At 40.5% G+C, this 21,178-nt stretch overlaps 1 protein-coding gene across 1 annotated transcript; it reads left to right on the plus strand.

Annotated features, from left to right (window-relative positions):
• On the plus strand, positions 1-20,177 carry LOC308087075 (receptor-interacting serine/threonine-protein kinase 3-like). Its single transcript, XM_080430733.1, has 11 exons — positions 1-116; positions 5,754-5,876; positions 8,872-9,032; positions 9,305-9,476; positions 10,890-11,045; positions 12,234-12,370; positions 12,810-12,859; positions 14,922-15,077; positions 16,796-16,878; positions 17,346-17,400; positions 18,384-20,177. The coding sequence occupies exons 3-11, from the start codon at positions 8,878-8,880 to the stop codon at positions 19,037-19,039; spliced, it is 1,620 nt and encodes a 539-aa protein (XP_080286859.1). The 5' UTR covers positions 1-116; positions 5,754-5,876; positions 8,872-8,877; the 3' UTR covers positions 19,040-20,177.
• Positions 20,178-21,178: the final 1,001 nt, after the last annotated feature.

Raw genomic sequence — 21,178 nt, forward strand, 5'->3', positions numbered from 1 at the left:
TCAACTTTAAACAAAGACTTTACTTTGATAAGAGAAGCTTTAACTAAAACAACAACAACATCAACAACACGTTTAACGACAAGGAACCTTCTGACTCTTTGACTTGAATTCACCAGGTAAGGATTATACCAGGAAACAATACTAATGGTTTGTGTGATTCAGTGGTGTGTTCTAGGTTTTTTCGGAGGGCATACTATAATTATTCCCTCCCACGCGCACGGCACAAATTATATAACTGCTAACTTAACTGCCGTTAAGTAGTCAATGTTTGAATTACTTGTGTTGATTTTGTCGACTAAAACTATGACACAACTTTTTTTCACTGATGAAAACTAAATAAAAACTAAGCTACGATGACTAAAACTAAGACTAAATATATTGCAATTTTGTCAACAAATAAAAACTCACCTAAAATGTTAGTGAGGATCTAGTGGAGAAGAGATCCAGTAGAACTAAAAGACACGTCATTGTATGTGTGGTTGCGCTCTGAAAATAGCAGATCTACAAGCTCACAACGCGTCGCGCTGGGACGCATTGTGAGCTTGTAGATCTGCAACCAAGTGTAAAATCAGCCATTACGACGGCATCAAGGCACCGCCAAAATACATTTTAGTCAACTAAATAAACTGTACATTAGTCGACTAAAATCTTATGATATTTAGTCAACTAAAACTATAGACATCTCAGATCTCAGATTACTAAAATATGTGTAAAACTATAGAATTTGATTCAAAAGACTATGACTAAAACTGAATCAAAATTTGCTGTCAAAATCAACACTATTCAAAACTCTAACGATCAGCGGTCATTATCACCTCAAAACAATATAGTCACACATAAGCCTTCACCTCAGACCCCACATTATCACATGACAACGGCTGTTTGACTGAAGTTTCTGCCTGATCTCCAGAGATCTCCGTAACATTGCACGGATCCAGTGCACTTAATTCCGTGGATAGTCGCCTAGAAACCCCGAAATTGCGTGCATATGTACGGCGAGTCCCACGGTGGGCGTAACCAGTCGCAACCCGGAAAAACCCGGAAGCAGAGCAGTCCCCACAACAAAATGTACGATTCTGTGCCTATCGGTACATAACTCAAACGGCGCTGAGTAGGCACAGGCGAACGTCACACCGTTCAAGACGGCAACTCGGTCGCCTTAGCTCCCTCGGTTTGATTGATTGATTGATTGATGTAGTTTATTTAGAAAGACATGAGAATAGTACATGACAGTACATAACAGTACATGGAAGTACAAATTCACAATACAAGGTCTACTAAACTGGAAACCCTCATTAAGCACTAAGCTTTTTTAAGATGAGAACCCCATGCACACAAATCATGATGAAATATAAGAGGCAGGCAGATATACACACTACTATACAGAATGTCATACAATCAGCTCGGTGGTCCTTCACGGGGTGACAGTTCGCCTGTGACTGCGCGCCTCCGTCATGGTTTAGTCACAATGGGGGAGATGCGAGGCGGCTATGCACGGAATTTCGGGTTTTTCCGTGTCTATTCACGGAATTTCAAAAACGTTCAAAAACGTTCAAAAACGTTCAAAGAGAACGTTTCCTCTGGAGATCGGGTTGGAAGTTTACATTCTTGCTGCCCCCCCCCCCCCCCCCCCCCAGCCAGATACGCGTTCTCGTACGTTTTTTGGACGGCTACGCTTGGCTTGTTTCCATAATTTTAAGTATTTTTACAAAATGTTAGTATTTTTACAAATTTTAAGTATTATTATTATTTTTTTTTTTACAAATTTTAGGTACTTTAAAGTATTTATACTCATTTAAAGTATTTTTACTCGATATATTGACCCCCCCAAAATAATCATGTTTGAACTGGGGACCCCCCCAAAATAATCATATTAGAACTGGGGACCCCCCAGAAATAATCCTATTTGAAGTGGGACCCCTGCACCCTGATAAACATTTGGAATTGTGTAGGAGTTGAGGCATTACATTTAGTTTGACTGGGTTCCACAGATACATATGGTGAAAATAGCAGATCTACAAGCTCACAACACGGATGTGGTCACAGAGAAGGCTGTAGATCATGTGATGAAGTGAAAGCTTCAACCTGACCCTGAATCCCTCTGCCTTGTGTCTCTGCAGGTCTCTGCTTTGAAACAGTTACGTATTCAAAAGTATATTTTCTGTTTTCATATCAATGCATTGCTTTACAGAAAATAGTTCAAAGTGCAGATCTATAAGCTCACAAAGCGTCACCAGATCGGTTATTTTCACTATGTTTTAAATAAGGCTCAGGATAATGGTTCTGGGAGTTTTGTGATGACGAGTGGGTTCATGTTAAAGGACAACTTAGTTTTTTTACAACCAAGGTTTATGTTTTAGATTGTAATTAAAGTAAATAAAAGACGAGTGGTCTTTTTTTTTAATTTACTGCTTTCTATAGTTTTAGCAATTTTCGCAATCTTTTTTACAGTGGGCGAGGGCATTCTGTCCAGTGGCTAAATATGTATTTTTTTACACAATAACCCGGTGTTTTCTTTATTATTTACAGTAGCTCTTCTAGCCCCCAATAACTCACATCTGGCCATCAAAGACCACAGGACCTTTTTTATTGTGTAAAAAAGACATATTTAGCCACCAGACAGAATGCCCCCGCCCACTGTAAAAAATATCGCGAAAAGTGCTAAAACTATAGAAAGCAGTAAATGAAAAAATGTAATTACAAGCTAAAATATAGACCTTGGTTGTAAAAAAAACAAAGTTGTCCTTTAACAGAGTTATTAAAAAGATAAAATTAGGAGCTAAAAGGACCAGAACATTTTCTACAGTTTAGTAAAATTTAGTTTAGTAAAATACAAACAACGTCCCTCCTCCTTTTCTCTCTGCCTCTCTAACTGTGTGTGTGCGTGCGTGCGTGCGTGCGTGCGTGCGTTTGTGTGTGTGTGGCGTGTCGCTGTAGAGAGGTGCTATTTAAATGCAACATTTATTTACATTGCAACGTCTATTCTCTCTCTTGTTAGAACTTGTTTGGCTGAAACCAAAGTGGAGACAAACGCATCTCTCTCTCTCTCTAAAGCCAAAATAACCATTTTTGAACTGGGGGCCCCCCAAAATAACCATATTAGAATTAGAATTAAACACTTGGATTTGTAGGAGTCGAGGCATTACATTTTGTTTGACTGGGTTCCACAGATAAATATGGTGAAAATAGCAGGCAGGGAGAGAGAGAGAGGATGAGAGAGTAAGAGAGAGGAACAGAGAGACAGAGAGGGAGGGAGGGAGGGAGGGAATACAAGGTGTGCCCATTGAAGACAAGTCAAAGCAGCATACAACAATGGTCGCTGCAGCCACAAGGTAGAGTGAACAAGGATGAGTTACTAGGAGGGAACAGTTCCGTAGTCACATCACAGATGCATCCTTGAAGGGCAAGCGGGGGAATGGGTAATACACACACACTCTTCTTTGGTATAATGGCAGAGTGCCTGAAAAGGTTGGCATTGATTGGTCCAGGCAGGAAAGAACAAACAAACAAAAGTATGAAAGCCACTTAACACAATAGCAGTGGTGGAAAAAAGTACTTAAAGTACTTAAAGTACTTAAAGTATCACCTGTAAATTGCTGACTTCATGATCCTTCTTGATCCTGTAGCATTGTATTTGCATTTGGATGTATGGCGAGTAGTAAAGTTTAAGTAAACTCTTGAGGTGGGCTGGGCTGCGCGGCAGAGAGGCAGGTGGATGTAGATCAAAGGCTTCCTGACCTGTGACTTTGCGCCTTGCAATTACCTTAATACCAGCTCTCGGCCGCACATTTCTTACCGTAAATGACAGTGTATTCGTGTAACCTATGTCTGTGACTTGGGTTGGTGGCCCCAGCCCCACCTCGCGGCGAGCACCGCGGTGGGGGGACCCACCCAGCCTGGGCCCCCCACCTCGTGCTCGCGGTGGTCGCAAGGTGCGGGGGACTGGACTTATTTTATTAATAAAAAATAAATACAATTTTTTTTTTTTCTTTTTTTGGCTGGACTGAATAGTGGTAATCATGGTATAATTAAACAGGCGCCGGCGCCACTGCCTAGAATGTCTGTCATCTTACATACATTTCATGTATTTCAAATAGACAGTCATAGATCAGTCTGGCCAACGTGCTGTGTAGAGCAAACTGCTCTAAACTCCATCTGTACTCACCCAATAATTAATTCCTAAGACTTGGAGTCAGATATTGTCCTCTAGTTTCATATCCATTTGAAAGTTCTGCCAAAAAACGTGTGTTTAGACAAATATCTCCACGTTTCCACGAGCTGCACACGGACGACTTTCTGTATGGACGATATATATATATATATATATATATATATATATATATATATATATATATATATATATATATATATATATATATATCAAAGTGACTGTACTGGCCAATCACAGCATGTCTTTCCAGGGACTTGGCAAAACACATATCTGTATCTGTTTAGCAGACTACGGCGACTACTGGACGACAGGGGCAATTCTGCAACTAGACCCCATGGTCAGTCATTTGGCATCAATATAAGTAGGAAAATGAGCCTTTATGTAATTTAGTCCAGACTTGTCCTTTAAGAGTGTAAATACCAGTAAAGGGATTTATATGTGTAGACCTAGTAAATACCATGCATTGTGTTTTGTTGGAGTTTAAAACAAGCTTAAGATTAATTAGAGCCCATTGAAACCTGCAAATGTGCAGTAGCCACTTCCAGCGTTGGGCCAATACTGTATAAAAATGGAAGATTAGCTGAGAGAGAGGTGATGATGACAGACAGACAGACAGACGGTTGAATTGACAGGAAACACATTGACGTGACCTCAGTTACAATATGAACCAGCAGATGACAGGCGTGTGTGTGTGTGTGTGTGTGTGTGTGTGTGTGTGTGTGTGTGTGTGTGTGTGTGTGTGTGTGTGTGTGTGGGTGGGTGGGTGGGTGGGTGTGTGTGTGTGTGTGTGTGTGTGTGTGTGTGTGTGTGTGTGTGTGTGTGTGTGTGTGTGTGTGTGTGTGTGTGTGTGTGTGTGTGTGTGTGTGTGTGTGTGTGTGTGTGTGTGTGTGTGTGTGTGTGGTAGAGACAGTTTCCTGTACTCATGCTGTCATGTGGTTGTCGTTAGGCAGAAACCTTGTAAAACTCTTACTTAACTTTTCAGAAAATGGGGGAAAAAATCCTTTATTATTATTATTTACTTAATATGTTATGTTGATTCAATATCTATAAAACATATACTTAAAGGGATACTTCACTTTCGGCGGGGGGAAACATTTAAAAAATATATTAAAAATAAATGAAAAAAGTTATGGAAAATTCATGGCCCCCTCACGCATTAGAGTGTCCTACTAATGTGTGAGGGGGCCTTTATTTTGCCATAACTTCTTTCATTTTTTTTAAATATATATTTTTAATGTTTATTTTATGTGAAAGTGAAGTATCCCTTTAACTTTAAACCTGACAAACCCATTGTTGGCATGTACAAAGTGAAGCAAAAATCATAATAAAACTCATGTCAAAAATAGCAGATCTACAAGCTCACTACGCATCACATGGCTGTGCTTTGTGAGCTTGTAGATCTGCTATTTTCACCAATTTATAAAATATGACATTAGCCTTCTTTATGGGGGGAAATGACATAAAATGATGGAATATGAAGATACAAGGTTTCTGCCTGACAACGCCAATAACGTCTGCTTTGTGGTTATTACCTCCCCCCACTTCCTGTCTGTCTCTCTCTCTATGCACTGACACTCTACAGCCTCCATTTTGAAACACGCCACGTACAGGAAGTAAGTGGTTGAGACGCCATCTTGACGAACAGAACAGGAGTGAGACGACGCAGATATAATACATCCTTCTAGTGTGGTGTGATAAATGTAGAGTAAGTATCTTTATATATATTATGTTCCATAACAATTCCCTCTGTTATGCTGGTATGGAGGTTATTGTTGCGTTAGAGTTTTGACACCAGGGTTGTTGGTCTGGTGACAAGGATGTTTTGATGAGGGCTGGCATGTCACTGTGGGACCGTGGCCACGGTTATTTGTTTTTTAGTTTTTTTCACGGCACAGCGATAGGCTGATGGCAGCATTAACTTATTTTATGACACAGTATTTTATTAAACAGATGCTACAGCAAAGGATCATAGTGAAATCTTTGTAAAGATTTTTACATAAATAAAAATTACAGGGAATGAACATTATGGTCTTAAGTTAATCACTACAGTAAGGTTGTTGATGTCACATGGTCACTATAGTAAGGTTGTTATATACATCCTATAATAATACATTTATATCATTATGACTGTTACATACATCCTATAATAATACATTTATATCATTATGACTGTTACATACATCCTATAATAATACATTTATATCATTATGACTGTTACATACATCCTATAATAATACATTTATATCATTATGACTGTTACATACATCCTATACTGACTGGTTGTTACAGACCCTGTGTTCACTTGTCACTGCATAAGGAGATAAGGCTCTTTATGTGTGTGTGTGTGTGTGTGTGTGTGTGTGTGTGTGTGTGTGTGTGTGCGTGCGTGCGTGCGTGCGTGCGTGCGTGCGTGCGTGCGTGCGTGCGTGCGTGCGTGTGTGCGTGCGTGCGTGCGTGTAAAGCACGTCGCTGTAGAGGAGTGCTATTTAAATGTTGTTTTGACGTTGTTTGGACCATGTTGTTTTGACGGGGTAAAGTTGATGATTGTGTGTGTTGGTGGAACATATGAAACTACAGCTAACAGCTCTGTCTGCTGTGGTGTAGAGCAGTGGTTCTCAACCTTTTCAGGCCGTGACCCCCCAAAATAATCCTTTTTGAACTCGTCGAGGCATTACATTTTGTTTGACTGGGTTCCACAGATAAATATGGTGAAAATAGCAGATCTACAAGCTCTCAACGCAAGGCGTTGTGAGCTTGTAGATCGGCTATTTTCACATTTTGACAATTTGGCCAATGTTTGACCAGTTTGTAAAGTTTTGTATTTAAAAGGTCTTAAAAGTCTTTAAATTGTCACTTTACTGTCATCTGGGGACCCCCTCAAAATCATGTAGGGGACCCCTCTGGGGGTCCCAACCCACAGGTTGAGAACCACTGGTGTAGAGAACAGCAGGAGAGGAGAGGATGTGGTCACAGAGAAGGCTGTAGATCATGTGACGATGTGAAAGCTTCAACCTGACCACATCCTCTGCCTTGTGTCTCTGCAGGTCTCTGCTTTGAAACATAGTTACGTATTCAAGTACATTTTCTGTTTTAATATCAATGCATTGCGCTTTACAGAAAATAATGAAAACTGCAGATCTATAAGCTCACAAAGTGTCACCAGATCGGCTATTTTCACTATTTTTAAAATAAGGCTCAGGATAATGGTTCTGGGAGTTTTGTGATGACGAGTGGGTTCATGTTAACAGAGTTATTAAAAAGATACAATTAGCAGCTAAAAGGACCAGAACATTTTCTACAGTTTAGTTGAATGTAAAATAAAAACAACGTCCCTCCTCCTTTTCTCTCTGCCTTTCTACCTTCTGTAGCTGTGCGTGTGCGTGTGCGCGTGCGTACGTGCGTGTGTGCGTGCGTGCGTGCGTGTTGGGCATTGGCTATTCAAGGCATTGGCTATTAAAAAATAGCAGATCTACAAGCTCACAGCGAGCTTGTACGTCTGCTATTTTTTGTTTTTGGGGGGGGGGGGGGGGGGGGTCCCTGGCACAGAACATTTTAAGATGGGGGTCCGTGGCCAAATACATATGATTTTGGGGGTCCTTGACACGAAAACGTTTGAGAACTACTGCTTTAGAAGGCATTATAGAAATCGGTAACAGGGCTAAAATTCTTAAAGGGCTAAAACTGTCTCCTTTTCCAGTGAGTTGTTCACCTCAGTGACACGTCTCACCTTTACATACATTCACATTATATTTACAAGTTATACTTATTGTTTTGAGGACACATGCCAGGGCATTGAAGTTATAGAATATAATAGACATAATTTGTCCCTCCCTGAGAAAGGGAGAGAGAGAGAGAGAGAGAGAGAGAGAGAGAGAGAGAGAGAGAGAGAGAGAGAGAGCATACATCAATGGGCACTGCAGCCACAAGGTAGAGTGAACAAGGATGAGTAAGCAGGGAGGGAACAGTTCCGTAGTGACATCACAAACGCATCCTTCAAGGGCAAGCGGTGGCGTGGGTAATACACACTAGAGCTGGGATCGGGCTGATTTCTTTCTCTCATGAGAATGTATTTTTCTAATTGATCGGACAAGTGATTGATTGATTGATTGATTGAATACTTTATTAGCAGTTTGCAGAAAAAAAGCACAGTCAAGTAGGCTACAGTTCAATACATGGTCTGCTAAAAGGATTTAAAACCCAAGAAAGCCATCGCTCGGCTTGTTTCCATTGGGGTCCTTTGTACTCAATTCATAGAGACATTTAATGACAGACATATAAAGTACTATGGAAAACATCATAAAAGGTGCACACAATAGTCTAAAGGATAGACACAAGAAAGCTCAAAAGCTTATTTCCATTGTGGGCCTTTGGTTGTGACTATAGAAAAGAAAAGGGGGGGGGGGCACGAAGTAGGCTGTATATTTTAAATGCAAATAAAAACGGAACACATCAGTCTTGTATTTGTCCACCCCCAAACATGCAAACCGTATGCAAGGAATTGTTTATGTTACATTATTTAGTTTAATTCAAATGGGCGGGCACGTGCAGTTAGTGCGGTTTCTTCCCAGCTCTTGAGATTGCCTTTTTAATATTGTGGTATTTCAATAATGCAATTATTGCAACATCCCTAGACTTCCCCCGGTATTTTTGTGTAGTATGTAAATGACCTTTGTCTTTGTAATCCTCTCGTCTCTCTTTAGTGAACCATGGCCAGCTGCCCAGATCTAGCAGTGATTAATGAGAAGAGTCTGAACAAGAAGAGCTGGAAGGTGATTGGTAAAGGTGGATTTGGTCAAGTCTTTAAGGTCAGACATCTTCAGAGAGGGGATGTGGCCATTAAACTACTAGGTCTTGATGACGGGTAAGTGATGAGGTGATACTGATGAGTACTGTTACGTGTTACTGGTGATGAGGATTTAAAAGATACACACTGTATTTCAAAGTACTAACACTGCTTTTGTTCTTGGACACACACACACACACACACACACACACACACACACACACACACACGCACACGCACACGCACACACACACACACACACACACACACACACACACACACACACACACACTGTTTACTATTTAAATGAAATACTTATACTATACATATTGAAACCCTCTCATCTTCAGATCCAACTCAGATAAGACCTTGGATCGTGAGTCTGAACTGATGCGACGGGCAGCGAGCCCCCATGTCACCCAGGTCCTGGGGGTCTTCAGGGGCCGTCCACCATCTGTCTCAGGCATACAGATCGGCCTGGTCATGGAATTGATGGAGAGAGGATCCCTCGCCTCCTTGCAGGTCATATTTTTCCCCTTTATATTTCCCCACTGATTTATTTGATGATCCAGTGATTTTGAACACAGGGGCATAGCCACGGGTGGGCATAGGTAGGCCTGGGGCCACCCATTTGGTTTTTCTGCCCACCCCAAAAAAAAATCATATTCAGCCATTTTGATAACAGTGTATATATAGGTATCCGAAATAGGTATCCGCTCCTGCCTAGGTCCAGCCTAGGTTAGCATTATGTCTACGCCACTGGTTGAACAATTTCCAAATCCTTGTAAAAAATATTTTTTGTCTTTCATCTCAAAAGGTTATGATTATGGTTATATTTGTGTACGTTGAACTGATCTGACAATTAACTCTTTCACTGCGCCAGAGTAGTGTTTTTTAACCTTTTCAACTGGTCACAGCAAATTTAAATCCATTATGATCTACCATCGGACCATCACAAACACAAACAGTATCAGTGGCCGTCCCCCAGAGGAAAAGAATGTTCACCTGCAATGGTGCCTTACCTTTTCGCAGCACGCCGAAAACAGCATCTTCCGTCAAAAATGCACGTCTTTCCCACCTCCCCAACTGGCCACAGAACATTTATATTCAATGATGCGCAGCCAGCGTAGCTGTAGTTCAGGCAGTCAACTCAAGGCAGCGCACCAACCTGATCAGGTGACCAGTCACATGCTCTCTTCTCCTGATCTGGGCGGCTATTTAATCCTCTCTGCCTACCTGTCATTCTGGCTTCTCTCCTGGCTGTGCCATTGTGCTGCTGTTGCTCTCCTCTGCTGTCGTTGCTGCCTCTCTAATGTCTCCTCTGTTGCCTTGCTGCTTCTTCTTCTTCTTCTTCTTCTTCTTCTTCTTCTTCTTCTTCTTCTTCTTCGAGCTAATTCCCATGGGGGACACAGCGGATCATCTCTGTTATTATAGTGGCACACTATAGTTATCCTCACTATTATATATTAGTGTGCTCGCTGCAGCAGCAGCGAGCACACTAATAGTCTGAAATAAGTAGTCTAATAGACTGAAATAATATTAAGTAGTCTAATAATCTGAAATAATAGTCTGAAATAAATAAAAGTTGCGCTGAAACTTGCAGTAGTTCATAATGGCATATGGTTATATATCACACTTCACAAGACATAGTACATGTAGATAATAGAATTAGCTGAAAATGCTCTAACTTCTGTAAGCACTGTAAAGCTGGAAGTGAGATTCCCAATTCTAGTGAATGCAGCAGCCTAGAGGGCGGAGCCAAAGAGTACACCGTCTGTATGTCACTGATCACATGACCCCAACAATAAATTGTCCAGTTCTAGGCAACAAAGAAGGGGGGGTGGACAAATTTTACTGTAAATTTACATCGAAAGGACGTGTCATTCACTGACCCCGTTTTTCCTTTTTCTTCTATTTTAACCCCTCCATCACCAGAAAAAATTAAACCACCCTCTACCCTGGTCCCTGGTCTTTCGAGTGGCTCACCAAGTGGCTCAGGGCATGAACCACCTTCATGGTCTCAACCCTCCCATCATCCACAAGGACCTGAAGCCTGACAACGTCCTGCTGGACACAGACTTAAATGCCAAGGTGAGACCCAGACAAAAGGCAGCGGCCAATCGCGGTCCTGGATTCACTGACATTTCAAAGAAATCCTGACCAGTTTGATTGATTGATTGAATACTTTATTGTTTGATTGAACTATTTTATTTTATTTTATTTTGTAATAGTTAAGGCTTATGGCTTTAATGTACATTTATTTTCTTAAACAGGGTTTTGATCAGAGGAGTAATAATTATTAATATTACACTTGGTCTGTGCGTCCGACAGGAAAATGTCTGCAGCTCTTATCCCACAGCTCCACATTCATTCTCTTTAAGTTGAAAAAAACCCTCCACTGATTTATCAGAAATGTCTGACTTTACCTTGTGCTGTTTACATTTCTGACTAATAAAGTGTTCAATTAATCAATCAAAAACAGATAGGCAGTCAACAGGAGAGGACGAGAACAGGCTGAAGCCGACACTCGATGTACACTCGCTGTTTGACGTCCAAGCGGCTTGGAGAGGCCACTGTCTCTCCGGTCTCAGCTCCTCCAAAAGCAAATGACCATTTGGAACAAAACTATTTCCAGGTTATGCTGGAGGACAGAGTGTGAAGTGAGCGAGTGAGCAGAGATGTGGGTGTTGTAATTTGGCCATAGACAGCAATATGCCAGGCTGTCACTGATTATATCAGGTTTTATGAGAGCATGAGCATCCCTTCAAAAAAGGTGCGCTGCTTCTCTAATGACAAACCCTGGATGAACCAGGGAATCATTGACCTCTATAACACATGCGTGTTACGGTTTGTACTGATGTCATAACTTGTTCTTGTTCTGCATTAGGCAGAATGATTGTATAACTATAGGGTATACATCTGTATATTTTGTTCATTAATTATTGATGGTGTCTTTATTGTGATGTTACTCTCATGTACTGTACTTCTAATGCCCCGTAGCTGTAACTTAATCTGCTGTGTTTTCTCTGGCGCCTGCATTTCCCCCATGGAATATATCTGTCTATCTGTCTGTCTATCTATCTGTCTATCTGCAGTATCTATCTATCTATATGTATCCATCTATCTTCCAGAGAAATAGAAATGCTATTGCAACATCATTCATTCTCGCTCTCCATCTACTTCCCCCATCTATTCCTCCTTCCACTTTTCTGCATGTCTCTCTTCTACCTTCCTCTGTTCCCTTTATTTTCTCTCCATTCTCCTCTCTTATTCATCCAGATCACTGACTTTGGCCTTTCCAAGTTTGTCGACACTGCGACGTCCGCTCGTAGCAAGGGTGCAGGGACAATTAAGTACATGCCACCAGAGGCCTTATCCTTGTCATACACATCCATCCCTGCCTTTGATGTCTACAGGTATTCATCATTCCCTGTGTGACTGTAATTCAACAACTCCAATCCAATCCACTTTATTTATAGAGCATGTTTAAAACAACAGCATTGAACCAAAGTGCTGTACACTCAGTAACACTCCTCCATACCAGCAAGTACAAAGTTGAATATTCATGTTGGTCCTTCTGTTTTATTAGATGTTAATCTATTGTTTTGATTTAGCTACTTATGTGCAAACTAAATGAAATTAACTTATGTGCAAATGTACAGTGATGAATAACACAACAACAACAACAGTGCTTGGAGATTTTTATCCAGATGCTATGTTGTCGTTTTTGATAGTGTTCTTATTTGTCAAACTGTAAACGTGATGCAGAGAATTAGTTGCTAATGCTATCTGTCCAATGTATGATATATGGATATGTAAGCTAATCGATGATGTATGTCTCTCTTTTTATGTTAGTTATGGGATACTTTTGTGGTTCATTGTGATGGGTAAAGAACCATATGAAGGTGAGTGATTCTCTGCATTTTCTTTCTTGCCTTCTCCTTTGTTGTCTTCATTTTCTGTTTTCTCCATCAATCGTTTCATCCATAAAGAAATTTAAATAAAACATTATTTTCATACTTTTAGAGCATATCAGTGGTCATAGGACATTCTTAATGTAACCAGGACATTTAGGCCGGAAACAGAATACCAGACTACGCCACCCTGGGAGTTTCACCCAGAGAATATCACATACATTCACCGTTCTGAATACCCAACGTTTAGAAGAGGAAAGAGCAACAGAGACGTGTGTTTCCAGTTACAAACATATAGTATTTTATTTAGGCTCAGGGCAAAATACTTTACCCCATGTCCAATACCTTACCAGTATAGCCAGAAAGGGCCAATGGTGTCCCCACACACAGGGGGAAGGCAGTGAGTGAGGGGAGAGCTAGAGATTCACCGCCACCAGAAAGCACACACACACTTACATTCACACTGTAAGGCACAGAGTACGGTTAAAATACACCCAAAGGTTTTCTTCACTCTAAAAGGAAATAAGCCAGACACAGCAAAGAGTTAGCATGCACTTAGGCTGCCCTAGCGCGTCTGATATCTGGCATAGAGGGGCGGATTCAAAATCTCCGGAGAAAACATACGTGGGCTCCCATTGGTTCACCGATCTGTGTGCCCGCCCCGCGCCCCTCCCCCTCCCCCAATGTGCAGCATTGAGAGCCCTGACATCAGAACATTTGGAGTGACGCCCACTGCACTCTGGTTGGTTGGGGAAATGAAAGGTTGACTCCCACTTCCTATATGCCAGGAACGTCAACAGCTTTAAGAGCCAGGCTCTTATTTTTGAGCAGCATAGATAAACCTAGCATTGATAATTTCATGACGTCTTTAAAGATCTCATTGTCAGAATCAGAATCAGAATCAGAATCAGTTTTATTGTCACATCACAGGTTTACAAGGTAAAAAAGTGGGTGAAATTCTTTTTTGTACATCGTTCCCATCGCAACGTTAGTTTCCATAGAAAGAAGAGGGGGGGGGGAGAAGAAGAGGGTGGGGGGCAGGTGGGAAGGAGATCAAAAACAAGAGAGCAACAGAAGGCCAGACAAGTTATCTACATATTTACAAATTACCTGAGATAATAAATAAAACTAAAAAAACTAAACTAAGGTGCCTGAGCATAGCAGCAATGTATTGTACTGTGCATGTTATACTTATACTGTGCATGATAGACAAGGACGTTAAGGTGCTTAAGGAGCACAATAAAAAGACCCAAAAAAAGTCAGTGCGTTATACAAGGGATTAAGGTGCAAAAGGTCAGTGCGTGTCCACCTAGAGTGGACTGACCCTAGTATAATCCGCATGTAGCTCCATGAGGGAGTGCAACAAAAAGTCGTTTGTACCTGGTGTAGTCCACAGGTGTGTCCGAGGGGGGGGCTAAAGTCCAAGTCATTGTCCCTGGTATAATCCACAGGTGTGTTCAGGAAGAGCCAGAAAAGTCTGCGCCGCCTGCTGTCAGGCTGCTGAACTCATCCAGGCTTATGCCCCATTCAGCATTCTGACAGCGGCTGGATTGAAACTACACCAAAATCTGGTGGTGGAACTCTTGATACTGCGGTAGAGCCCCTTGCCCGGTCGCGGTCGTTGTAGGGGGTTGAACAGTCTATGACTTGGGTGGTGCTTGTCCTTGATGATGCGCTTGGCTTTGACCACGCACCGCTTTTTGTACAGTTCCTGGAGCGCTGGGAGCTCGATTCCCATTATCCGCTCTGCCGATCGCACTACTCGTTGTAGGCTGACCTTTTCTCGGGCAGTGCAGTTCCCGTACCAGGCCGTGACACAGCCTGTTAGGATGCCTTCGACAGAACTGTTGTAGTACAGCCTGAGGATGCGACGTCCTACTCCGAGCTTCTTCAGGCGGCGGAGCCAGTACAGTCGCTGCTGAGCCTTTTTCCTCACGTGTGTGGAGTGCGTCTCCCATTTGAGGTCCTCCTCGATGTGTCTCAGGTGCTATGGATTACTAAGATCTCTTCTCTTCTGTTCTTCCCATCTTTTCCCACCTCTCCGCTCTCTCAGATGCCACCAACAGCCTCATAGAGTTACGTATTCCCATGGGAGACAGGCCGTCCCTGGATGTGATTAAAACAGAGCAGACTCCAGGGCTGAAGGACCTGGTAGAACTCATGGAGAGGTGCTGGCACAAAGAACCAGACAAAAGACCTCTTTTTCCAGGTGAGAGACTGCCCTGCAAAGATCATCACCTGGATGGAAAGTCAGTGTTGTAGTGGTGATTGTTTAACTGGTGGGACGATATCTTAAACAACGTTGCACGCACGCGAGCGATCGCCGATTGAAATAAGCTTTTTAACATGTAGGCCTATTTATTAACCCAAAATATATATTGAATTTTATTCTACTTGCATAAAGGGGATTAGTGTTGTCATTATGCATTTAACTTGCAGACGTCACTTCTGTAATTTATTTCATGAATCCATCAGCCACTGTCATCCAAACGTTCTCTTTGGAATGCTTCAGAACATCTGACAGTATGCCTACCGCTACAGTACTTTTCTATATATATAGAGAGAGATATATTAATGATGTCAAAATGATCGCGTTAACGGCGGTAATTCATTTTTGGAATGAATTGCGTTAACATATTTGACGCATTTAATGCATGCGCAGAATGGCCCGCCCCTAGCTCTGGTCCATAGAGTTAGAAGGAGTTCTCCTTAACGCTATGTTACTTTTGAGCCGTTTGCGGTAGCGCAGGCTGTGCAGCCTCTCGTCTGTAGTAAAAATGTAAAATACACGTTCGCTACTCACCAAAACAAAGACGGTTTTAAGATGTTGAAAAGGGGGCGGAGCGTCTGGGTAGGCTGGGTAGGCGGCCGCCTACGGGCCGGTGGCGGACCTTTTATTTTGTTAGGATTTGGGCGCACTTTGTGGGCCGTGGCAGTCAGCGGGCCCACTTAAAGCATCTCAACCAGTGGTCCCGCACCACTGGTTGAGAACCACTTGTTTAGAGGAATAGCAATGAGATGATGAAATGTTGTCATTGTATTATAGTGTATATTATACATTTTTCAATATTAATACCACACTGTGGATTTGTTATAATAAATATACATACAATACATACATACAAACTGTATGTTAAATGTAGATATCCGCCTTCTGTCATTTATCTTTCCATTCCCACAACAATATACAGAAAGAAATGGCATATTTTGGACATAGTTCGAATGGTGATTAATCATGATTAATTCATTGTTAAGCTGTGATTATTGTGATAAAAATTACATTGATATGCATCCAGCCAGGGTCTTTCATGTTAATTCACGCTATGTTAAGACACTCGGCAGAGTCGGCAGCTTTTGTAAGCTTTGTAAAGAGGTGTGAATATTTGTTTTTGATCAATACGTGAGGTAGACGCACATCCGTGCATGTGTGTGCGTTCTCCTGCTCAAAAGACTGGCGGGACGCGGTGGTACCACGTGCAATGAGCACTGTGTGCAAGGAGCACTGCATCACTGTGGAAAGTTGAATGGTTTTAGACCTCTGACCTGTATAGATAGAATTGCTGACACAATTGCTGTGTGATGTTTAAAGTCTGTAAGGTTAAGCATTGTGAAGTAGTAGAACTGCAAAAAGGTGAGAAAAAAAAACAAGATTCTGTGCATAGACTTTCCATTGTAAATTAAAATTAGTTAGGAACTAGTTAGAGTCAGAAATATATATTAAAAAATCCCCCAACAATGTATAGAAGCCTGTGATTCCCAATGAAGCTAATAACATTTAAAAGTTTGAATAAAGTTCCTGAAAATGAAGGATTTGCAAGGCAGAATAGAACAGAACAGAGAATAGAAGAGAATAGTGGAACAGTGTTCTAGTCATGGTTCTAGGAATCAACTGCAGTCTGTCTGATAAACTGAATCTACTTTTCCCAGAATGCACTGCTGTGACAGAAGCTCTGTATGAGAGGAACAAGACTGGGATTGAACATGCTGTCTACCTAGTCAGAACAGAACTGGTAATGAATCCACACAGTCAACACTGACCTCCTCACTTTAAACCAATGCTGTTACCCTTTTATATACAGTAGTCTGACACAGTTGTTTCATAATAATAAAAATAATAATAATGAATTGCATTTTTTTAGCGCTTTTCCAAGTGCTGAAAGCGCTTTACAATGGTTCATTCATTCATACAGGGGGACATTGGGACGCAGTATTGTAATTCAATCATTTGTTTTCCTGTGTGTGTGTGTGTGTGTGTGTGTGTGTGTGTGTGTGTGTGTGTGTGTGTGTGTGTGTGTGTGTGTGTGTGTGTGTGTGTGTGTGTGTGTGTGTGTGTGTGTGTGTGTGTGTGTGTGTGTTGTGTGTGTGTTGTGTGGGTGTGTCATCCATCCATCCGCCTGTCTGTACGTCTGTCCGTCCGTCTGTCTATTAAAATGTGTCTTTCTTTGCTTTCTTACTGTTTTCTCCTCCATATTTCCAGGCCCAAAAGGACATTGCAGAGGGTGTTTCAATGATGGACATCAATCAGCCACCAGGTGTGTTTATTCCCAATGATTGTCTTTCTTAAAATAGTTACCATGATGTTCCTTATAGCTGCTACCATCAGGTTCAGTACTAGACAGTAGACACACCTCAATGTGATGCATCATCCATTATGCCAATATTTATAAACAACATACATTGTATTGTATAAATATGGGAAACTATGAAATACAATGTATTGTCGGGAAATAAATAATCAGTTCTTCATTAAGGCCATTTGAGAATTACAGCAGTGGTTCTCAAACTTTTTCATGCTAAGGACCCCCCTAATTGATATATATTTGGCCGTGGACTGAATTTATTTTGTGCCAGGGACCCCCAGAAGAGAAGATTTGTGTTAAAAAAAAAGATTCAAAATTCAATACTTTAAAGATTTTTCAAAAATGCTCAAACATACTGTCTGTAGCAGATGTACAAGCTCTTAGCGCTAAGAGCTTGTACATCTGCTGTTTGAACAGCTAAAGTATAAAACATGGTTAAAGTTATTGTCGCTATATATTAACTCATTTTGCTGGGGACCCCCTGGTACCCCTCCAAGGACCCCTGGGGGTCCCCGGATCCAACTTTGAGAACCAATGATCTACAGAACCATTTAATTCAATCATAACCCTGCAGGGTCCTAGTGTCTGAGGATATTTTGAAACAATACATAATTATAGATAAACGCTGTAATGGAAATTAAAATGGTCTCTCATTAAATCCCCCTGATGAATAGTTGTTTATATGCTATAATACTGATTAGTTTCTATTTAACATGGATTGAGACACAACAACTATTGTTCCCACAACAGATCTATGTCATCTATATCATTCATATAATGACAAACCAGTAAACTAACTGATGAAACCAGTTGGTAGATTAGTATTATTTATCAGACAAGTATTAGTCTCACACAATGTATTCATCTTTAATGTGCACATATTTATTTATCATCATTATCATTATTATTATTATTATTATTATTATCATCATCAGGTCCTGAACTGAGAATTGTTATAATTGGAAAAACTGGTGTGGGGAAGAGTGCGTCTGGAAACACCATCCTTGGAGAGAAAAGATTTGGTTCCAGAGCCTCTGACCGCTCAGTGACGGAGAAATGTGCCAAAGAATCCATCAGATTGAACAACAGGATGATCAGTGTGGTGGACACACCAGGATTCCTTGACACACACATATCTCAGACAGACATAACAAATGAATTATTGAGGTGTATCCAGTTCTCTAGTCCTGGTCCTCATGTGTTCCTGCTTGCCTTACAAGTTGGTCGATTCACCAGAAAAGAGAAGTATGCAGTAGAAGCCTGGCAGATGTTGTTTGGACCAGAGGCTGACAAGTACATGATGGTGCTGTTCACCCATGGTGATGATCTTGAAGACGGTGAAACCATTCAACAGTATGTACGTGGATCAGATCCAGCTCTTCAACAAGTAATCCAACGCTGTGGAGGCAGGGTCCATGTCTTTAACAACAGGAGCAAAGACAGAAATCAAGTAGTGGAGCTGATCCAGATGATTGATTACATGGTTGCAGCCAATGGAGGCTCATGCTACACAGATGAGATGTACAGATTGGCAGAGGAAGTCTTTCAGGAAGTCACTCCAAAACGGAGTGATGGATGCAGAGTGGCATAAATTCTTTAGATGACTGAAAAGATTCATTGTTTAATTGCTAAAGGCACAAGATTAAGCATCTTCTGTTATTAACCTGTAATGTCAATCAACAGTGAAGGTCTTCAAAACAAAAAAGAAAATTATACTAATTGTTGCGTAATAATCTATACAGTGTATCATGCTCCCTTTATAAGATCATAATTAAAATGTTTTACATTATGCAGAATGTCCATTTTACAAGTTTTCAAAATGTATAAAAATCTTTTGAAAATAGCAGATCTACAAGTTCACAATGCGTCGCATCGCGACGCATTGTGAACTTGTAGATCTGCTATTTTCAAATAACCAAAATGTATATATAGGGCGGATGTGGTTAATGTACAGTATGTTTTCTAATAATAATCTAAATCTGCAAAGTAACTACAACTAAAGTTTTCTAATAATTGTAGTGGAGTAAAAGGTATAATATTTAACCTCTGAGATAGTGGAGTAGAAGTATAAAGTACAAAACTAAATGGAAATACTATATGTCAAACGTCAGTCAGAAAACATCTTAACAAAAAAAAAACTCGAAATACTAGTAAAGTAAAAATATCTCAACATTGTATACTCAAGCACAGTATTTGAGTAAATGTACTTTAAACCATTGTGTGTGTGCGTGCGCGTGCACGTGTGTGCTCATGACACTCAATTGTTTATGTGCTTAAATACAAATCAATAAAATGAATAACTGAGAAACAAATGTCATGTATTTGTACAGTTTGTAACATTTAGATCTACTGATAATATAAAGAACAATAATTCATACATTTGTCTTCATGTTGGAATAAACTGACAACATATGGTTGTTGTCGGGCAGAAACCTTGGATCTCCAGATTTAAACCTTTTATGTTTTTTGTCATAAATGAATGCCTTGCTTCACCATACAAGAATAATAGCAGAGCTTGTAGATCTGCTATTTTTGATCTTTTATTTTAGATCTGCTATTTTGCTACTTTGTAGCACTAAGCTTGTCTTTGCACTGTACTTATATGTCCATTTACCCTGTCGTTAATGACATTTATTTACATCTTATACTCTATAAGTCATTCTGGATAAGATCATCGGATAAATGTCTGAATTATTCATTAAAATATAATTTCCTATGATTTAATAAATCATGTTCAGTTTAGGACTCATTCTCTTCCAGCCACTAGAGGTCACAAGTGTTCATGTTTTGTATCAAGTTGGAATCAGTCAACTTTAATTCAAATGTTCTGACCATGTTTTATACTTAATAATAATCAATAATGTTGTTTATTGGTATGAAATGTCAAGTTATTTTAAAACTTACAACATTGTGATGGGTTCTTGATGCAATATAAATTAATTTGTCAATGTAGAAGAATTGCATTAAGGCGTTTGGGAAAGTTTGATGAAAGATTAAAACAAAATAATCAATACTTATTTAATGAGTCACTTACATGTCTAGTCTAGATCAGTGGGGGGGTCAATGTGGGGTCTGGGGACCTCCAGGGGTCCTTGAGGGGGTTCTAGGGCATACATGCATGATGCAACTGGCGGCCCGGGGGCCACATGCAGCCCCCACCTTCACTTAATGAGGCCCACAGGTTAATATCAGAATAGTGATTATTATTGATTTCAGCTGTTATGATTCATAACATGCAAACATGACCCGCTTTAATACTTCAGTCTATATTAGTAGCTTAATGACTAACACAAAAATTCTATTGTCTTTTTTATGTCCAATGTATTTGTATTTAAGTTCATAAAGTTAACATAAGTATAACTAAATGTATTTGAAATTAAATTAAAATTATGCTTTTCAGGATTCCAGTTAGCAAAATATTAGCAAAATAGTAAAAAATAATTCAGGATTCCTATTCAAAAATACTAAAAAAAGCTGATCTACAAGCTCAAAACGCGTCGCACTGCGACACGTTTTGAGCTTGTAGATCAGCTATTTTTGCTACTTTTGTGTGACATAGAATGGCGAAGTACGGCATTAGTGTACGAAACAAGTTAAAATACAGAGATAAGACGTGTCTGCCCGACAGTATAATGTGTCCCTCTGGAGTCTCTGGAGTGAGTGTGTAAATATAGTGGCCCTCTGCATCATTAAAGTTGCATCACTCCTGTGGGGTTCCCAGCTAAATGAT

The sequence above is a fragment of the Gymnoscopelus braueri genome (assembly GCF_963280865.1).
Source record: "Gymnoscopelus braueri genome assembly, chromosome: 1".
NCBI lineage: Eukaryota > Metazoa > Chordata > Actinopteri > Myctophiformes > Myctophidae > Gymnoscopelus > Gymnoscopelus braueri.